The 21929-nt window shown below is 45.9% G+C and overlaps 1 protein-coding gene across 5 annotated transcripts in view; it reads right to left on the bottom strand.

Moving 5' to 3' along the window:
* Nucleotides 1-21929, bottom strand: part of APOOL (apolipoprotein O like) — a 267269-nt gene that overhangs the window by 201445 nt on the left and 43895 nt on the right. For 3 of the 5 annotated variants that reach the window (XM_029606573.1, XM_029606575.1, XM_029606574.1), the window contains exons 2-3: nucleotides 12458-12565; nucleotides 1045-1164 (exon numbers count right to left, since the gene is read on the bottom strand). In XM_029606573.1, coding sequence (XP_029462433.1) covers nucleotides 1045-1164; nucleotides 12458-12565 — 228 coding nt within the window. Of the gene's footprint in view, nucleotides 1-1044; nucleotides 1165-1606; nucleotides 1694-12457; nucleotides 12566-21929 lie in introns of those variants that run through there. The other 2 variants (XM_029606576.1, XM_029606577.1) reach the window with 2 other exon arrangements.

Raw genomic sequence — 21929 nt, 5'->3', positions numbered from 1 at the left:
ATCCTGGTTGTGATTTGGTTTGAGGCAGTAGTAACAAAGATCATGTCTGTCTGTAATGGACATTTTTCTACCACATTCTTAGAGCTGCATACAATGGGCTTTTTCTGGCCAGACATCTTAAAAAAAAAAAAAAAAAAAAAGAAGTTTTTTCTTCAATAGCACTGAAAAGAGCTGTTTAGGGGCTGCTGAGGCAACTTTGGGGTAGATTTTCAAAATTGCGCACGGTTCCTGGTATGTGCACATGGACGTGCAGATTTTATAACATGCAAAGAAGTCAACATTTGCAATTTCCAAGCAGCGACACAATCAGGCCTTCCCCGGTTCCCTCCCAGACCACTCCAATTAAGGAGTGGACTGGGAGGGAACTTTCCTACCCCCCTACCTAAACTCCCTCCCTCTTCCCCCTCCTCTTAAACCCTATCTATCATTTTTTTTTTGTTTTACAACTTACTTCAGGGCTGGAGCTGAAGTTGCGCGCTGGCGAGTCATCGGGACAGCGTACAATGGTGCTGTGCTGGCCCGGCTCCTGCCCCTCCCAGACCCCACCTGCCCCTTGTGCATGTTCCGGTGTTTACGTGCGTGGCTGGGCCTCTTTGAAAATTTGTGCGGTGCGTGCAAGGCCCGGCCACATGCATAAACACCAGGTTTTACCCTTGCAGGCTTTTTAAAATCTGGCCTTTTGAGAAAACAGGCATTAAAGAATTATTAGGAAAACTGAAAGAAAAAAATGACAGATAAAGACGGTACACATTTGTGTTGGTATTCAAATGAAAAAAGACTGAGCGGGTTCATAAGACAAGGCCCTTACAAGAATTCCTGCACATACTCAGTAGAGAGCTGAGAGAAAAGGGTCCATTAAGTGCCACATGCCATGGCTAATTTTGCCCTGTTTGTTAAGCAGTCTGTGCAGGACTTGAGAAACCACAATTTGTGTGTTAAAACACTGTTTCCTTAAAGTTGATTACTATTTATTTTGCTGTAATGGGCATATGGAAAGTTCACCCTCATGGATGCAAAAAACAAAACAACAAAAAAGCAACAAACCTGGCACCATGCCACATAAGGATGCACTGTATTTCGTATTGTTGACAGTCCCAACTGCAGAGGACTAGGCTGCTCTTCAACATACTTGGAATTTCGCAACGGTACAGAGTAAATGGACAGCTGGAAGTTGAATATTACAGACAGAGTCATGAAAAGTGTAAAGGTAAAAAAACAGCTTCAATTTTAAAACATCAATTACTAAAACTTTTTATAGGAATACAATTTGTCTCAATAAAGAAATCACATTAAGTGTTTGCCTGTAACTTTCTAAAATAAATCCCAACCTAAGTCCGATATTGGAGAATTTACTACTTACCTGATTATTTCGTTTTCCTTAGTGCAGACAGATTGTCTCAGGACCAGTGGGTTATGCTCCCCTTCCAGCAGTTGGAGATAGAACAATATATATACTTCTGTAGTGACACCAGCCTGCTAGTATTCTTTTCAAAAGCAACCGTTTAAAGACTAGGAAAAAATTTGATTAAAAACAGTTAACCATTACTGTACTCAAGCAACAAGAAACACTAAACTCAAGCAATCTGGGGACTGGAGGAACACTTACCATTAATCTCCTGGAACATGTAGCCCCACAGGAGGACCACTGACACAATCATTCGGCAGCGAAGGGCGGGAAGCTGAGTCCATCTGTCTATATTAAGGAAAACAAAATTATCGGGTAAGTAGTAATTTCTCCATTTCCTAGCGTGTAGACAGAGACTCAGGACCAGTGGAATGTACCAAAGCTACTCCCGAGAAGAATGGGAGGTTGCGCGCGGTCCAGTCAACACCACACGTGCAAAGGCTGCGTCCTCCTGGACCTGCACATCCAGATGATAAAACCTGGAAAAAGTATGTAAGGAGGACCACATCACAGCTTGGCAAATGTCGATGGAAGACTAACAATCTAACCTCCGCCCATGTCACTGTCTGAGTCCTAGTGGAATGAGCCTTAACTTGAGTAGGCTATGGCTTTTTAGCAACCACGTATGCGGCCGTGACTACCTCCTTAATCCAGCGAGTTATAGTAGCCTGCGAAGCTGGTTCACCCTGCTTTCTTCATCCATAAAGGACAAACAGGTGATCCTTCCTTCAGAAAGATTCAGAAACCTCCAGATACCGCACAACAAGTCTCTTGATAACCAACAAGTGCAAGAGGCAATACTCCTCCACATCCCTGACCTTATCCAGGGATGGCAAGGAAATTGACTGATTCAAATGAAATTCTGACATCATTTTGAGCAAGAAGGATGGAAAAGTACGCAGCTGTAATGCCCTTGGAGACACCTGAAGGAATAGCTCCTGGCAAGACAAGACCTGCAATTCAGAAAACCAACGTGCAGAACAGGTAGCCACCAGGAACACTGTCTTCAAGGTCAATAACCGCAAAGAAAGGCTACACAGTGGTCGGAACTTAGTGCCCGCCATGAAGTCCAACATCAAATTAAGACTCCAAAAAGGGATCGGTAACCTCAAGAGAGGTCGAAGATGCTTCCCTCCCTTCAAAAAATGGGCCACATCAGGATGAGACGATAAGGAATCATCATTCATTGGGCCCCGGAAACAGGGAAGAGTTGCAACCTGTACCTTCAAGCAATTAAGAGCCAATCCTTTGTTTAATCCATCCTGCAAAAATTCTAGAATCTTGACCGAATAAAGAAGAACACCCCGATCCTCACACCAGGCCTCATGTACTCTCCAAACTCGCACAAAGGCCAAGGAAGCGGAGAACGTTCAAGCACGGAGCAAGGTAGCAATCACTGCAGAAGAATCTCCCCGCTTCAACAAATGAGCCCTCTCAAGGGCCAAACTGTAAGACTAAACAGAGTCGGATCTTCGTGAAGGACAGGTCCCTGCTTCAACAGATTCTTGCTCGGAAGACGAAACGGGACTCTACCAGTAGTCTTCGCAGATCTGCATGCCAAGGTCATCAGGGCCAATCCGTTGCCACCTGTGGCCTTCGATCCTGTGAACCATCCTGCTCAACAAGGGCCACGGAGGAAAGGCATAAAGCGACTTGTCTTCCAGCCAGACCTGTATAAGAGCATCTATGCTCAGGGACCACGGATCTCTCCTGCGACTGAAGAATCGAGGAACCTTCACATTGCGAGAAGTCGCCAGCAGGTCTAAGAACGGAAGGCCCCAACGATGCACTATCAGCTGAAATGCCTTGTCCAACAACACCCATTCTCTCCTGGGTCCAGACTCTCCCTGCTGAGAAAATCTGCTCTTACGTTGTCTTTTCCTGCAATATGAGAGGCTGAGAACATCTGTAGATGTCGTTCCACCCATTCCATAAGTTGGCCTATTTCCTGCGATATTTGCTGGCTCTTGGTTCCTCCCTGTCAATTATTGTAGGCCATCGTCATTGCACTGTCTGACATCACTAACACCGCTTGACCCTGCAGTCTGTGGCTGAACTGCAAGCATGCCAACCAGACCACCTGGGCTTCCAGGTAACTGATGTTTCAGAGGGACTCTTTGGCATTCCAATACCCTTGGGTCGTCAGCTTCTGGAGACTCGCATCTGTCATGAGTATCAACCAGGTCAGGGAGGTCAAGAAAACAGCCTCTCTCAGATGAATCTCCTGCAACCACCACTGGAGGCAAGAGCAGATTTCCATTGGCAAGTGGAGCTGAACTGAACAGTCCTGAGACTGCGGGTCCCAACGAGACAGCAGTGAGCGCTGAAGAGGATGCATATTTATTTATTTATTTTATTTCAAGCTTTTTTATACCGGCATTCATGATACAATCATATCATGCCGGTTTACAGGTAACAGGGGGTGCAATAACCTTAAGCAAATAACAAGTGGAAAGGAAAATAAAAGTTACAATAAAACAGGGTAGTTGGAACTGGAGAAGGGATGAAACAAGAGTAGGAGTAAATTACAGTACTTTTACAGTAAAAAACTATTTACATAGCGCTGAAAGGTCTCAAAAGCTTACTTAATAGTTATTGTTGTTGTGGAGAGTCAGTTAGAGTCGGGAAAGGCTTGTTTAAATAGCCAAGTCTTGAGCCTTTTTCTAAAAGTTAGTAAACATGGTTCTAGTCTGAGATCAGGGGGTAAGGTATTCCATAGATATGGTCCCGCTGTGGAAAAGGCCCGATTTCTGAAGGCAAGATGGTGAGTAGATTTAGATGGGGGAGCAAGTAAGGAACTTTTGTAGGCTTCCCTGATAGGTCTTGATGAAGTGTGTAGTCTTAGGGGGATTTGGAGGTCAAGAGGGGCTTGGGAGTGGATGGTTTTATGGATGATAGTGATGGACTTGTGTAGAATTCTGAAGTGTATTGGTAGCCAGTGTAAATTTCTGAGAATAGGGGTGATGTGGTCTCTTCTTCTGGAGTTTGTCAAGATTCTAGCTGCCGCATCCTGGAGCATCTGAAGAGGTTTGATGGATGAGGAAGGGTGCATATGCACCCTCACCCACGGCACCACTTCCAGGGTTTCCACCATCAAACCGAGTACCTACAAATACGCCCACCATGAACATGTCCTGAGGAATACTGCGAAATTCCAGCACATATCTTTCTCGTATCACTTCCAGGATCCATTGATCCAATGTGATCTTTTCCCATCTCCGATAAAAGAGAAAGGCATCCCCCTATCTCTTGTTCCCAAAGATGGGTCAACAAACCTTCAATGGGAAGCTCAAGAGCATCTGCCACCCGAGCCTGCTCCTCTCTTGGCCTGTGTGGGATTAAAGGATTGACACTTACCTCAAAGCCGAGTCCTCTGAAAGGTCGACCCTCTGTAGGGAAGAAAATGCTTGGAACTCTGGAGATGACCCCTCATACCAGAGGGGCGCTGTAACTGCTTCTTCTCCTCTGGCAACCAAGGGACCAGAGATTCGCCCCAATTACTGGCCAATTTCTCCAACTCGCTTCCAAACAAGAGCAAGCATTTAAAGGGCATTTTTGTAAGATTAGCCTTGGAGGCTGCATCAGCTAACACTAGAAGACCATCCTGAATATTTTTAAATACCAACACTGTTACCACTATTCTTTTCCCTTCTTTTCCTTATGCTCCCTTTTTCACCACCAACCTCTCCCCGATCCCTTTTTCTTTTCCACTATTAATTTATGCATCAATGTTTTTAATGGTTTATTCTCTGTTTAATTACTGTAAACCGTTACGATGGCTGAACCGAATGACGGTATATAAAACGGAACAAATAAATAAATAAATAAATAAATAAATAATGTCACAAGCATAATTGACGCCTAGTTGCTATCATCGAAGCCACTCCTCTGGCCGAGGTACGAACCAAATCGCAGCCCACATCAGCTGAAAAGGCAGCAGCACGTTCCATAACCACTCTGGAAGTCACTCCAGAATCAACAACTTCCTGAGAGAAGCAGACAAGATCATGCCAATATGGCACAACAAGAAACTATCTGTAAAGTCATTGCCACTGTTCAAAGGTCGCTCCTCCCTCGAAGGGGATAGTCATCCGCTCTGAGATGGCACAGTCCAGCGCATCCATTTTGGAAAACGTAAACGCTTCCTCATCACTGGATCCAAGGGGTACAGTGGATCCAGGGGGTACAGTGTCCGACCCACTTTGAAACTTACCTCTGGGGCTCCCCATTCAAGATCAATAAATTCCTGAATGCCGTGTATAACAGGGAAAAAACAAGAGGCTTTACGCAAGGAAACCAAATTGGGATTCTTCTTTGGTTCAGACATGGAATCTGTACCAGGAACACCCAGCATCTTCAAGGTCTGGGAAACCAGGGCTGGCAGTTTATCTCTATGAAAGAACCGCAACATGGTCCAAAATGCCAAACCTGGAGGAATTTCCCCATCTTCCAAGGAATCAGAATTCGCCTCATCATCAGTGCCATCCGTGTTCCTATCGAGATTACCTGCAGCGAACAGAGGAGTGCTCTGGCGCCTAAACATAAGACTGGAAAAGGAAGAGGCCACCTACCTGACAAGAGTGGGCAAAGCGGAGGACTGCGCCTGAAGAAAGGAATACAAAACTTGAAAAAAACGCCATCCAAGAAAAAGCAGCTGGATCCAGGCCAAACCCAGAAGGAACTGTAGAGGGGCCCACTAAACTGCCATCCCCAGTGGAGGAACCAGTCAAGGAAGTTCCAAGATCCGGTGTACCTCAAGGCAGATCCTTAACCAGACCATCATCAGGCTGGGAGAATCCAGGCTTAGCGAAATCAGAGGAAGATAACTCTCCCTGAGCCTCTAAACAGTGCTGGCACGGGTTAGAGGACACTTCTGGCTGAGATGCCCGAATATGACAGGCAACACAGAGAAAAAGGCAATTAGGTTTCTTACTCACTGGCACCATCAGTGCACAGGTGACAGAGAATGTGCGTCCAGCTGGCTTGCACTGAAAAAAATTTCAAGCGCACAAAATTTAAGCGCACAAAAACTGGGCGCCCCAAAGTAACTGCTGCAAAAAACACAAGCACACACTGTGTAACAAGGCCTGGGTGCACTACCAGCGCTGAGAAATTTGTGCGCACAAAAGGCGTGCCTAATACTGAGCAGACGTACTGCGCACACCGATGTCCTGTAGAGGGCAGTAAAGCACGAAGAGAATCACACGAAAACGCCATGGCGGCCTACCATGTGGCATGCAGGCAAAAAGCCTAACTGTGGGACCTATTCCACTGAGGTCATTCAACCCGCCAGGCTGCTCAGTTCCCCTAACCCCGAACCCCCACGGGAGTGGGAATGAACATTGGAACGGCGCACCGAGCACGGAGACCGAAGGAAGTCCTGCAAACCCCTCTATACAGTCTATCTTTACAAACTTTTTTTTTTTTTTTTTTAAACTTACCTAAGCTAGCCCTTATTGGCTGAGTACAGAGACGGTCTATGGCTGAGGGGGGAGAGGGCATGTGCCATCTCCACTGCGCTTGGCCTCCTGCACCCGCTGCCTTTAAGCTGTTCAATCAGCTAAGTCCACGCCGGGAAACCCAGTGTGGACACATCTGAGTGACCTTGGAAATCACCTCAAGAATTCTCAGCTGGGGGAGGAGCCATCTGGTATCATGTAGGAGAGCGGGGCTTTTCTCCTTCCAAAATCTGAAGCAATCCCCATAGGGTGATGCACGTCCACCATTTGCTGGAGATGTAGAATACTGGCAGGCAGGTATCTCTGCAGGAGTATATATATATATATATATATATACTAAGACGTCAGCTTGCTCAGCCTCCATCTGCTGGCAGGGGAGCATAACCCAGTGGTCCTGAGTCCATCTGTCTATACGCTAGGAAACATCCAATTATATATTTATAGATATATATATAATTATATATAAACACACACAAAATTTCATAGAAATTATATTGAACTTGATCCAAAAGGTATAAAAAGTTAACTTTAGAAAAATGACACTAGTAGGATATTATGGCGATGCACCAGTTTATGACTTAGTCCCTGCACAGGAATCCCTGGTTCAGAACCCTAGGATCAGCGCAAGATTGGGTAGAAGAGAAAAGTGAAAGAAGTTGTGCAAGGAACTACATTTCCCAGAGTACCTCTGTCTATTCTCTTGGGATGGAGGCCAGCACACCTGACACAGGACTGGGTGGAATCATTAGCACCTCACTTAAGACTCGGGGGGGGGGGTATAAGAGACTCCTGGAGCAGTAAAGCAGGAGAATCAGGACAACTGAGAGATCACTGCTGGGAGAACACAGCCAGCGGGGACAGCTCAGCAGACTCACCATGGGAGGAGACTCAGATGAAGAGGACCCTGAGACAGGATTTCCATACAATATGACTTTTAAGTTAAGTGATAGTTTTCTTTTGCCATACTGCCTACGAAGGTCACTGCTATAAGCTGAAAATGAAGTTTTGTGGAAGTGTATGAGGGAAACCACACAAGTATGATGAACAAGGCATAATCTAGTGAGGCAGTAACCTGGTTGAAGTTTGGGGTTGCTTGTTGTGTGAAGTCCTGCCCAAGATGGGTTGCTGCACTAGGGGACTCTAATGTATTCAGGAATAAAGAGAATATGTGCAATAGCGGCAGTGTACAAACTGGTCTTATAAGTAAATAGAGACTCGATGACTTGCCCAGGAGTAAACCTCTTCTCAGTTTATAAACTGCAGAGGGGAAATGCACAAAAATAGTGTTTTGTTTGAATTAAAAAGCTGTATTTATGAGATGCCCTGAAGCAAAAGACCAGGCTTACAGACCAATACAATATTGCCGCGTGAAAAATGGGCGTTCATGATTGAGTGCCCACTTCCCTAATGCGCGCCCATCCACTTCTCCCGGGCGCATGATGAGGTAGGCAAATGAGCCGCTGCATTAAAAAGGAGGCACTAAGGAAAACTGTGCATCCCTAGTGCCTCCTCGGCATTGGGCACCCAGGAGAAGTGGCTGTGTGCGGGTTAGGAAAACAGACACTCAATTTTATAAGTGTCTGTTTTCCTGTGAACAGCCATGGGTTAGGAAAACAGATGCTCGTTAATTGAGCGTCCGTTTTCCTAACCTGACTGCCAGCAATACATTTTTTTTTTACCTTACTCTTTTTGTCAGTTCCTCTGACTTAATACAGCCACTCCTCAAGACTTAACGCCTGCTCTGGGGCAGGCATTGATTTTTGAGAGCAAAAATGTGCGCCTCGGGCACACGTTTATTTTTTACATAAGTAGGTAATAGCTAATAACCTCATCAACATGAATTTACATGTGATGAGTGCTATTAGCTACGTGTGTTTTGGACGCGCTAATCTCCTTAAGGTATAAGGGGTTATGGATGCGCATCCAACCGCAGGTTAACCAGTGCACTAGCCTGAGTGCACAGTATTGCATCGACCTGTTAATTAGTAAGCTGAAAGAGCTGCACAGGGCCATATTGCCTCCTCCTAATTAGCAAGTAGGAACATAACGCCTCAGAGTAGGAAATCCTCTCCCCTCTTGCCAAGGACCTACATAGAGGTAAGCTAACCTCTGCTTAGTAAAGCAAAGTGTTGAAATGTACTAAAATGAACCCAGTCCCCAGTAATTAAGTATTTGGCATTACCAGCCAGGGCTAGCTACATAGCATGGATACTCCTTTTAGTTAATGGTACTAATTACCTCAGTAAAACTCATGTCCCAGAGAAGCAAATAATATGCTGTACTAGACAGAGTTTCCCCAATACTGCTGAAGCTGGTGGAAGTGGCTGGAAGCCTGATCAGTCCCTTGCCTTAGGGCAGGGGTCGGGAACCCATGGCTCGCGAGCCAGATATGGCTCTTTTGAGGGCTGCATCTGGCTCGCGGACAAGTGTCGCCACACTTCGCGGTTCCCCGCTGACCCAGCTGCTCCCCGGTCCTCCGCCGCCCGGGTTTAAAATGCTGTCAGCCCGGGCGGAACGCGGCAGGACAGCTGGAGTCAGCGGTACCGGCGTGCTCTCTTCTCCTCCCCCCCCCCCCGCGGCCCGGAAGAGGAAGTGGTGAGCATCGGGTGCCTGCGCGGAAGAAGAGACCACGTGGTCTCTTCTTCCGCGCAGGCACCCGATGCTCACCACTTCCTCTTCCGGGCCGCGGGGGTGGGGGGGGGGGAGAGGAGAAGAGAGAGTCAGCGGCACGACTGGAGTCAGCCGGGTGCCTGCGCGGGAGTCATCGGGTGTCAGCCGGGTGCCAGCGCTGGAGTCATCGGGTGCCTGCGCGGGAGTCTTCCCGCGCAGGCACCCGATGCTCACCACTTCCTCTTCCGGGCCGCGGGAAGAAGAGAGCACGCCGGTGCGCTCTCTTCTTCCCGCGGCCCGGAAGAGGAAGTGGTGAGCATCGGGTGCCTGCGCGGGAAGAAGAGGCCACGCTAATGTCCGACGGGAAGAAGACTGCAGCGCGGCTCGGAGGAAAATGAAGAGTTTCAACCGCGACCGATGGGACTCCGCCTTCGCCTCCGCGAGGGCTGAAAATGAAGGAGGTTAGCATTGGGAGGAGGCTGCTGCTGCCGCGAGTTCCCGGGGTGGGGGTGGGGGAGAGAGTGAGTGAATGAGCGAGCAAGCATGTGTGTTTAAGATCCTGTGTGTGTGAGTGAGAGATTGCATGTATGTGATTGACTGGGAGCCTGTATATGTGAATGAGAGTATGTCTGTGATTGAGAGCCTGCCTGTGTGAGAGAGAGAGAGCATGAATGTAAGTTTACCATTGGGAACCTGTATGTGTAAGTTTGTGATTGAAAACCTGTTTGTGTGAAAGAGTATGTGTGTATGATTGAGATCCTTTGTGTGTGAGAGAAATCATGTGTATGTATGATTAAGAGCCTGTGTGTATAAGTAAGATAGATATCATGTGTGTCTGTGTCTGATTGACAGCTGGTTTAGGTGATGGAGCATGTGAGTATGTGATTGAGAGCATGTGTTTAAATGAGAGAGAGAGACCATGTGTGTCTGTGTGTGATTGAGAGCTGATTTAGGTGAGGGAGTATGTGATTGAGAGCCTGTGTTTAAATGAGAGAGAGAGAGAGAGAGACCATGTGTGTCTGTGTGTGATTGAGAGCTGATTTAGGTGAGGGAGCATGTGAGTATGTGATTGAGAGCCTGTGTTTCAATGAGAGAGAGAGATCATGTGTGTCTGTGTGTGATTGAGAGCTGGTTTAGGTGATGGAGCATGTGAGTATGTGATTGAGAGCCTGTGTGTAAATGAGAGAAAGAGAGGACATGTTTGTAAGCATGTGAATGAGAGTCTGTGTGTGAGAGAAAAAGACAGCATGTATTTATGTGATTGAAAGCCTGTGTGTGTGTGGAAGCGTGAAAAGATAGACAGCATATGTGTAAATGTGTAATTAAGAGCCTATATGAGAGAGAAAAAACATGTGTATATGTGAGTACTGAGAGCATGTGTGTATAGGTGTGTCATTGAGAGCCAGTGTGAGAGAGAGTGCTGGTATGTGACTGAGAGAGGAGAAAGTTCCAAGCAAACCACCCCACCTCCTGCTAATTCAGAACAATCTCAGGACACCTGGATATCAAACGTTCCCAGGTATGCAGAGCAAAAAAAATTTTGTATCCTTATTATTTTTCATTACTGGATCTTTGTGTCTGCTATTTTGAAATATTTTGTTGGTATCTGGAAATGTTTTATATGAGTTTTTAATTATTGGATATTCCACTCATCAGCTGTTTCGAAATATGTTCTTTTTATTAGTATAGTTTTACTGCTGATGATTTTATATTTCTTGATTTGTTTTATAAGGATGGGTGATGTTTCTTTTTTCCTTTGTTACACTGCATACAGAGACTCTGGCTTGTTGCAGTTTTCAATTCAGTTTTTTCTGCATGCTTCTTGTTATGCGTTTTGGTCTCTTTATTCTATGTTAGGTGAGGGACAGCACGTGATTCAGGTGAGGTTTTCTGCTGGCGTGTTGTTTCTGTGTAGGACTCTATAGCAGCCTGACTTGGTCCGTTTTCCTAATAGGAGATGTATTGGTGTCTTAAGGCCTGGTGTAATATTTTCAGAGACTTATTGTACATTAAAAGTGTGATCTTACATAAAATGCACATATTTACTTGTATTTAGTTTTAAACATATTGTATGGCTCTCATGGAATTACATTTTAAAATATGTGGCGTTTATGGCTCTCTCAGCCAAAAAGGTTCCTGACCCCTGCCTTAGGGTCTAGTGGGGATGAAATGACAACTGCTTTCTTTGAACCCAAGAATTTTGCCTGTGATTTGTTATGGAAGAATTATAATGCTGCTGGGGCAGTAAAGCTGAGATTTGCTGGAATGGAGATGGCACCAGGGAAGTTTAATAATAAAAGTAACTAAAAGGAATGCCTCTGCTTCATAGACTTGTTTTTTCTTTTGAGATATTAAGAGAGTTCTAGTACAGACAGCCTGAATACATCATTGGAAAGGGGAACTAAAAGAATGAAGAAAGGATCAGCACTGGTATCACCAGGCACTCTGCCCTGTGCCGTGAAAGCAGGGGACCTAGAAGCAGTAAATTAGAATCTAAAACACAGGGGCCGATGCAATAGTGTGCTCAGCTGAGCGCACTGTATAACCCGCAGTCGGACGCGAGATAAACAGGCGCTAATCCACCCCTAATGCAATAGGCAGCAGGCAGGTTATGAAAACCGAGGCCGAGTTTACCGGCATCGGTCTTCATAACCGGCGGTCGCAGTGGGTCGCGTTAGTAAGGAGGCACTAAAGTCGTGCAAGCGACCCTAGCACCTCCTTCCTAGCACAAGCCCCTAATTTACATATTGAATGGCGCCCTCCTTGCGGGTGCCATGCGTGCGTTAAGAAAGCGGGCGCTGAAAAGTCAGTGCCCGCTTTCTGTGAAGATTATTGCATCAGCCCCACAGTTTGCCTGATTACAGATTAGCTGGTACCTAAGCATAGAATAGCTACAACCTTAAACCCACTGGACCTGCTGACCTCAAGGCTCCCATCTTGCTACAGACATCTAATCATTTCATTCAATCAAATGTTTTCTTACCTGATTTGGTTTTAATAGCAGACTTCCTTCTGGTTCCCTCTCTCGTATAGCATACAAAGTGAAGGATGTCAGTGCCAGACCTGTAGGCACAGCTGCCAATTTTAGGAACTGAAAAGAGAGATAACACAAATTTATTTTCAATTCATATATTAATGAATTTTAACGCTGCAACCTCTCTGTCAACTCTGGCTATAGCTCCCAAAGTTGATCTTCCAAATTATCAACTAGATTTGGGTTTCAAGCAACCAAATTATGACAATCAGTTTCTTGACCAAATGTACGCAAATATATCTCAAATATTTACTGTGGATATTCTGAAACCCAAACTTGACGCAGGATCTCGAGGATCAGATTGAAAAACAGAGATCTGTAGAGGTCTCATTCTTCCTTTTTCTTTGCATTTAAGTGCATATCTCTTCATCTTGAAGACACATTGTATTACTAGCTTGAAGAACCTTGTGGTCTCACTCTGTCCCTCCCGATGCAGCCATTGCAAAACACGCTGTGTTCAGGGGACCGACTGTGCTGTTATTCCAAGTGAGTTACATCTTTTCAACTTTTACACAGATAAGACTGCCTGCTACTTGAACTAATATAAATGAACTTAAGAATTTGAAAACACCCTTCTTGTGGATTTATCTTTTGGTATGTTTGTCCTCCATTTGTGTCTTGGTTGTTCCTCTTCTATACCTACAATTGGCACTGTTAGAGATTTGTGGCAAAAACAAACAAACCAGGAAGGTTTCCTTTTTGCAAGAACAGTAACACAGCACTGCTTTTATTAACAATGTAAAATAGAGTTGCAAGTAACCAGTCCAAAACAGTGACATGAAACGCATTTCCAACACATTTATCTTCCTACTAAAGATGAACTGTAATTTTGCCTTCTTTCAATGAGAGCCACTTTATTTTCAATCTGCTGTTCAACATTTAATTGAATTGTTTTTGGCCAGGTTTAAAATTTGGCTTCTACAAGAGCATCAACGTAGCCAGAACTGATTTATTTTTGGCAAGGGACCCAAAGTTAACATGGATTGGAATTGTGGTCAACTCTCCACCTTTCCCCCATTCCTTACCCCAATCCTATATGGCTCTTCATGGTAATGGCTACAAACCCTTATAATCTCTGGCAACACTGTGTCTCCTGATCTTCACTGTCTCTGCTTTTTCTCTCTCTCTTTGTAGTTAAGCCTTGAGACATTTACAAGTGTAAATGTCTCAAGGGCAGATGTAAAAAGAAGTGCTAATCCTAGTGCTGGTTTTTACTCTTGTTTTAGCGTGCATTTTTCTGTGGTAAATTAATGCTGGTATTTAGCATAGGATTTTTTTGTGTGTAAAAAGTGCACGCTAAAACATGAGTAAAAACCAGCACCAAGATTAGTGTGTTTTGATGCAGACTGTAGGGTAATGAGCTTATTAGTTATTACTCTGCAATGCAAAGAGGCTTGCAAGAGGGGAGACTACCTAGAGTGCCTTTTCTTTCTTTTTTTTTTTCTTTTTAACTGTAGGAAATTTAAATTTTGGTCAGAGCAGGAATTAAATTTCCCAAAGTAGAGAGCTAGTACTATGCGGGGAGGAGGAAGAATAGCCTAGTGGTTAGAGCAGTGGGCTATGAACCAGGAGACCAAGGTTTGAGTTCTGTTGCTCCTTGTGACCTTGGGCAAGTCACTTTACCCTCCATTGCCTCAGGTACAAACTTAGATTGTAAGACCTCTGAGGATAGGGAAAATACCTACAGTACCTGAATGTAAACTGTGATATCTCAGATCGAATGTTGGTATATAAAAATAATAATATATATACCAACACTTTCCTAATTTCAGGGTATGCAAAATGTACAATATACAACCAGTTATTTGAATTATACCCTCCACTCAAAAAAAGAATACTTAATTTTTTTTTTTTTATATAAAGTTATGTTTTTATTAATTCCTTAAATATACATGGCACATTCTTCAATGCCACCCCCCCTAGTTAAAACCACCATACAAAACTCATTCACACCAATCTCACTTCCCTTGGCAATATGCAAATTGCACCACACTCATACATAAAAACACTACAATAAGGAATTGTACAACCTTCCTTAAACCTAAACCTAAAACAATACTACTTTGGATACATTTATTATCATACCCAACCAAGGCCTAAGCTTCACTAATGAAAGGCTTCATCTGGGGGTATATTACTCAAAGAATAAACAGTGTTGCTCTACACATTGTCAAACAGCTCTACAGTAATGAATGTCAGTTTATAAAAATTATGTCTCTCCTTCTTTCACTTAAACCTGGCACACAAATTCCATTTTTACTTTATGCTCATTTTTCATGTAACAATTCGATTTGCTTCTTTTTTTTTTATAACCCCAATGATATCCACTGTAACAAGCCGTGCGTTGAAGAATGTTGCAAAATCATGCCAGCAAATTCCAGTTGCTTGCTTCCAATACGGGGCGGTTATTGATTATAACATGGATTACCTAGGGGAAAGGGAAGGAGGTGTGGGAGAGAATTGGGGAAGGGGGGGGCGGGGAAAGAGTTTTCATGTACAATGATGTGTTCATACATTTCTGGTTGCTACTTGGGGCTGCATAAGAAACCCTGTACCCTGTACCTCAGGTCCAGTGTGCCTTTTAACAAAATTTTTGCACTAACATGGAACATAAGAACATGCCATACTGGGTCAGACCAAGGGTCCATCAAGCCCAGCATCCTGTTTTCAACAGTTGCCAATCCAGGCCATAAGAACCTGGCAAGTACCCAAAAAACAGTCTATTCCATGTTACCGTTGCTAGTAATAGCAGTGGCTATTTTCTAAGTCAATTTAATTAATAGCAGGTAATGGACTTCTCCTCCAAGAACTTATCCAATCCTTTTTTAAACACAGCTATACTAACTGCACTAACCACATCCTCTGGCAACAAATTCCAGAGTTTAATTGTGCGTTGAGTGAAAAAGAACATTCTCTGATTACCGCTTTATTCAGACCACATTCCAGTTTCACAATCAAGTCAAAAGACATCTGCAAATAAGCCAATGCATGGTATAATCATTCCCACATGCTTTCCTCTCATGGCCTTCAATACCATTTTATTGCTGACTACTGCCAGATTTACCTTTCTATACCAGAAATTTCACTATAAATCCAATCTCTGATTTTGGCTTGCTTGTCTGATATTGCTGCCTGGATGTCCCACCTCCACCTTAAATTCAACATGGCCAAGATGGAGCTACTTAACTTTCCCTGCAAGTCTACCTCCCTTTTCTCTATTTTTGTGGATAACACAGATCACCTCAGCCTGTAACCTAGGAGTCAATTTGCCTCCTCTCCTTCTCTATGAATAATTCTCTGTATCATCACCAAAATCTGTCCCTTCCTTTTTGAACACCTACTAGAACCCTTATCTACACTCGTATCTCCTCTCGCATAGACATAAGAACATAAGAAATTGCCATGCTGGGTCAGACCAAGGGTCCATCAAGCCCAGCATCCCGTCTCCAACAGAGGCCAAACCAGGCCACAAGAACCTGGCAAGCACCCAAACACCAAGAAGATCCCATGCCACTGATGCCAATAATAGCAGAGGCTACTCCCCAAGCCAACCCGACCAACAGCAGTTAATAGACTTCTCCTCCAAGAACCCACCCAAACCCCCCCTAAAACCAGTCACACCAACTGCACTAACCACATCCTCAAGCAACAAATTCCAGAGCATAATGTGTTGAGTGAAAAATAATTTTCTCCGATTAGTCTAACTTCATGGAGTGCCCCCTAGTCCTTCCAACATCCGAAGTGTAAACAACCGATTCACATCCACTCCTTCAAGACCTCCCATGATTTCAAAGATCCCCATCATATTCCACCTCAGTCGGACTATTGGAACTTGCTCTTCACTGGTCTCCCAGCAACCCATCGCTCTCCACTACAATCTATCCTAAATTCAGATGGTGCCGGCCAGCCAGTGCTCCTACCATGTGACAGGGGCCGGCCAATGGCACGGATACCCTGTCATATGGTAAGGGCAAAGGGCCATCGGCACCATCTTTATGAGTGGCAGCAGACGGCCCGAGAACGGGAGATCGCTCCCGGGACCACCACTAGACCACCAGGTAATTTTAAAATGTTTTGGGGGGATCGGGAGGGTGGGGGAAGCTAAGGGGTCGTTTTTAAAGGGTCGGGTGGGTTTTTTTTTTTATCGGGCCATCGGCGCCATTTTTGAGTGGCAGCCAAAATGGCGCCGATGGACCGAGAGCGGGAGATCGGTCCCCGCGCCCCCACTGGACCACCAGGTACTCGTAAAAAGCTTTGGGGGGTTCGGGAGGGTGGGGGAAGGTAAGGGATTCGTTTTATAGGGTCGGGGTGGGTTTAGGGGCTTTTTTGGTGTGCCGGTTTTCCCCGCCCTCCCCCCTCCCCTGATTTACGATTTTTGACGATAAATCGGGGGAATTTCTATTGTATCGCGACTCAACAATTTTTGATGATTTAAAATATATCTGACGATTGTTTTAAATCGTCAAAAAATGATTCACATCCCTACCGATTGTACTAAATAAGTAGTGTCAGCTTTCCTGTGTACTGGAGCAATTGTTCCTAGATTTTCCCAGTTCTTTTTGAGGATATCAAGAAGAACCTGGTGGACAGAAATTACCTTGGGGGCATCCAGGAATTGGTGCAACTCCATCATCTGGTGCCTATCATCCTGCTCCGTCTGCAATTGAAAAGGAACCAATTCAGCCATTTCCTTCACAAAATTTATAAATGAGAGGTCTTCTGGAGGAGAACGCTTTCTACTCTCAGTGGGTGAAGGTGGTGAAGGTAAGTCATCAGTGTCTGATGAGGTATCATCTCCCCAGGTATCATAAGGATCAATACCCTTTCCTCTAGGAAGTAGAGGGGGACAGGGTGGTTGGATACCTGAAGGTCCTGGTCTAGGCTCCGAAGGAATCGGAGGAATTATCGGAGGTACCGATGATGGCATCGAAGGCACCGATATAGGCATCGAAAGCATCGATGGACGGCTCGGTGGCGCCGATGGTTGTATCAGCATCAATGGTTCGATCGGTGGCGAGGGACGTATAGGCATCGATGGCTGAGGCATAACTCCAGAGGGAGGAATGCAGAACGGTGTTTCTCCTCCCGATGATGCTGTCAGTGGGGAGGGCATTGGAGCCATCGGAGACCTGGGATCCATCGGTGGAAAAGCGGCCATAAGTGCTTCCATCCTGGATAGCAGCGGTGCTAGCGCTGCCAGAATTGGGTCGATGATCGGTTCCCCAGTCGGTGCCGGTGTCTGTGCTGGAGGAACCTGGAGACGTTGCATCGCCTTGTCGATGGCCTCCTGGACAAACCGGTCCAGTTCTTCTCGGAGACCTGGAGCAAGTAGCCCCGGCTCCGGAACAGAAGAAGGAGGCAGAGGCAGAGGCATAGCCGGAGGGACCACCGTTAAAGGTGGAGTCGCGGCTCCCAATCCCCGATCGGGTGAGGGTCGCCTCGGAGACCCGGTCGCAAGAATGGTCGGTGCCTTTCCTGGACGGGGCTTCTTCAACAGCGGCTCAGACGATGGCGAGGTCGATGATTTTGCTCCCTCGATGGTCCGAGTCTTTCGATGCCGATGTTTCTCCCTTCGATCCCCTAGACCCTGAGGGGGAGTAGAGGGTGTCGATGGCAGAGAAGTCGTCAATGCCTGTTCCTCTTCCTCCCGCGACGAAGGCTGCGACCGGGGTGCTAATGAGGCCTGCGCGATCGGCGTCGCTGACCCGCTGGGGTAAAGCCCTTTAAATTCGCACTCACCCTCAGCGGCAGCCAGCGCCGACCACGAGGCAGCCAGATCAGCGCTCGGGCCTCCTCTTCCGTCTGCGCTCCTCCTCTTCGCTCCTGAGCCTATCAGGAGCCCCACCGATGCCCAGCCAATCGGGGGACAGCCCCGATCAACCTTTAAAACACCGCGGCAGCCAGGTGTCGCGCGCCGTAGGGGTGCGACAAAGGGGCTGCCCCTTTGTGCGCTCCTTCGTGCAGCCCCGGAGAGAAGCCGCTCACCACCCCAGCAGTGCAAGCACAATTCCTCACAGAGTACCTTCGCTCCAGACCTGTTCAAACAGGAAACCACCATTCCTAACTATCACGTAAGCAATACAGCAGACCTCTATCTTCTGCCATCATCTACCTAGCCCCTTCCAGTCTCAATTTACCTCATTTTGCTTCCTGCAAGCATTCACCCGGAGATACGTCGCCAGAGTATCCATACAGCACCTAACTCACACTCCATCAGAAATCAACATCTGGCCAGGCCTCTTGGAGCCTGAACACTTAAGATCAGCCCGAGCCATTCTGGGCCCCCTTCGACCTCCATTCGATCATTACCAACTCCGCCCTTTCTTCTCACCAACTCCCTGCTACCCAAGCATCCCCATTCCCTCCTCTAGGATGCGCACCTTTGCCATACCCATAATCTAGAATCACCTAGCTAGACCACCCAAAGCAATCGCTCGACCCTCCAGCCGCCAACAGAGGATCATTCCTATCATGATTTCACCACTCACACAACCTGCTTGGCCTCGCTCTTTTCTCACTTACGCTTTTCAACGCCCAATCCATCACCAAAAAGAACTCACATTCTCAATGACCTCCTTTCAGAATCTAAACCAGACATCTGTGCCATAACAGAAACCTGGCTGAAACCCTCCGACACAGTGTTAATAAATCAGCTCCCCATCCAAACCTACGACCTCCTATCAATTCCTAGGCTCAAAAAAAGAGGAGGAGGTCTGCTTCTAGCAGCAAAAAAGGGCTAGGCCTAACCCTTCATCTCCCATATGCCTCATCGAAAATTGAATTTGCCCTCTTCAAATCAAAATTCCTCCAAGTCGGCTTAGTCTACGCTCCGCCAGGATCTCTTGAATCAGACCCATCTCCAGGCATAGAAATCATCGCAAAACACTTCAACGCAGACAAACCAGCCATCCTGTTGGGCGATTTCAACCTTCACGTGGATGCCTCGCCACTCTCTGCGAACACTGAGACACTACTCACCACATTAAGCCATATGGGATTCAGACAAATTGTCAATAACCCTACCCACAAAGCGGGCCACACTTTAGACCTCATCTTTATTAATGAGGGCATCTCACTAGCTTCTAACCCTACTTGCTCACCAGTCCCATGGTCGGACCACCAAGTCATCTCCACAGCTTTAGCGATTAAGGAACACCCACACCAGGCAGCCCCTACAACCACGGTAACTTTCAGGAAACCTTGTTCAACTGAACTCCTAAGCACACAGCTTTCCAGTGAACTAGACCAACTCGACCTGTCTGACGCCAACAGTGCGACCGGGTCTTGGATCAACATCACCAGCAAAGTAGCTGAACGAACCTGCCCAAAGATCACCAAAACTCTTCATCCGGAGAGGGACAACAGGAAACCTTGGTTTACACCGGAACTGAAGTCCACCAAACAGAACCTCAGAAAAAAAGAATATAGCTGGCGTAAAAACCCCTCCACAACCACCCTAGCCGCCTACAAATCCTGCTTAAATGCTTACAGGAACATCATCAACAGAACAAAGAAAGAATTCTTCTCTAAAAAAATTCATCACTTCATTTTCGATTCTAGAGCATTGTTCTCCTATGTTTCAGCCCTCACCAAACCATCCACACCTCTCATTCCAGACGACCAAGCCTCCAGTAAAGCCAATGAATTGGCCGACTATTTTGAGAAAAAAATCTCCAGTCTCATCTCGCCCCTCACGATGCCCTTTCCACCATCCCCCTCTACTCTCCCCACAAGTCATCAACGAAACTCATCTCTAGTCTCCTTCGAATCAACTTCTTCGCTAGAAATAGAAAACATACTAAAGAAAACTAAACCCTCCTCGCACCCAGCAGACCACATTCCATCCAACCTGCTTCTTTCCATCCCAAATATCATTGCCAAGCCACTAGCAGACGTCATAAATTGCTCCCTAGCTCAGGGTCTTGTACCAGATCAACTCAAGTTGGCAATACTCAAACCTCTTTTAAAAAAACCAAATCTTTCTCCATCTGACCCAGCCAACTTCCGCCCCATAGCAAACCTGCCAATGGCAGCCAAGCTCATGGAAAAAGTTGTAAACAAACAACTATCAGAATACCTAGAGGAGGAATGACATTCTCGCCCCAATGCAATTTGGTTTCCGCAAGGCACTAAACACTGAATCTTTACTATCTACGCTCTCAGACACCATCCTTCTAAACTTGGAAAAAGGTCAACCTTACTTACTAGCGCTGTTGGATTTGTCCGCAGCTTTTGACACCGTGAACCACACTGTCTTACTCCAGCGACTGGCAGACATTGGCATCAAAGGATCTGCATTCAACTGGTTCAAATCCTTCCTCGAAAATAGATCTTACAAGGTGAGGATCAACAACAAAGATTCACACCCAGTCAGAGCAAACACAGGAGTTCCCCAAGGATCATCTCTCACAGGAGTTCCCCAAGGATCATCTCTCTCACCTACTCTATTTAACATCTACCTCCTCCCGCTATGCCAGCTACTTTCTAACCTAAAACTAACCCACTTCCTTTATGCAGACGACCTTTATGTGAACGACTTCAAAGGGGCGTGGGATAAACACTGTGGATCCATCAAGTCTGGAGGGCGTGAATAAAGAGGAGGCATTCAAAAACACTGCACGGAGCAGCAGTAGCCACAGAGGCATTCACGGAGCGGGATGCCAGTGGCCAGCAGTTGGTGTTTCACCTTCACGGAGCGGAAGGATGGAGGGCTATCTCCAAAAAAAACAAACAAAAAAATAAAAACAGGGGTGGGTAAGAATATGGGGTAAGGGTGTGGCCTGCTTGTTACAGCAGTTGCTACCCCTAATTGAGCTGGACGTTCACTTGGATGCAGATACGGCGCTGCTCTCTAAATTGGTGGTGGGGTGGAGGGGAATTAGGGCTGGAGGGTACTGGAAGCCAATAGTAACAAGTGGGAGAGAAAAAAAAGGGGAAAAAATGGATAAAGTGCGTAGCTTGCTGGGCAGACTAGATGGGCCGTTTGGTCTTCTTCTGCCGTCATTTCTATGTTTATATGACATCTAGATCCTCATCCCTATTACCGAATCTCTTCACAAAACCTGGTCCCATTGGAACAGCTGCCTTCAAGCAATCAACCAGCTTCTCACTAGCCTCAATCTCGTCCTAAATACTAACAAAACTGAGATTCTACTAATAACTCAGGACAACAACAACAACACTATTCTCAACTCCTCAAGCCTTTCGCAACTAGCCAAAAATACAATTAACCATTCATCACATGTGAGAGACCTGGGGGTTCTGCTCGACAATCAACTTAACCTAAAAAAATTCATAAACAACACAACGAAAGAATGCTTTTTCAAATTGCAGGTACTAAAAAAACTAAAACCACTACTACTCCTCCGTGACTTCCGTTTGGTGTTACAATCCACCGTCTTGTCCAAAGTGGATTACTGCA

Source organism: Rhinatrema bivittatum, chromosome 6 (assembly GCF_901001135.1).
Source record: "Rhinatrema bivittatum chromosome 6, aRhiBiv1.1, whole genome shotgun sequence".
Classification (NCBI taxonomy): Eukaryota; Metazoa; Chordata; class Amphibia; order Gymnophiona; family Rhinatrematidae; genus Rhinatrema; species Rhinatrema bivittatum.
This window is presented reverse-complemented; position numbering and strand designations above follow the sequence as displayed.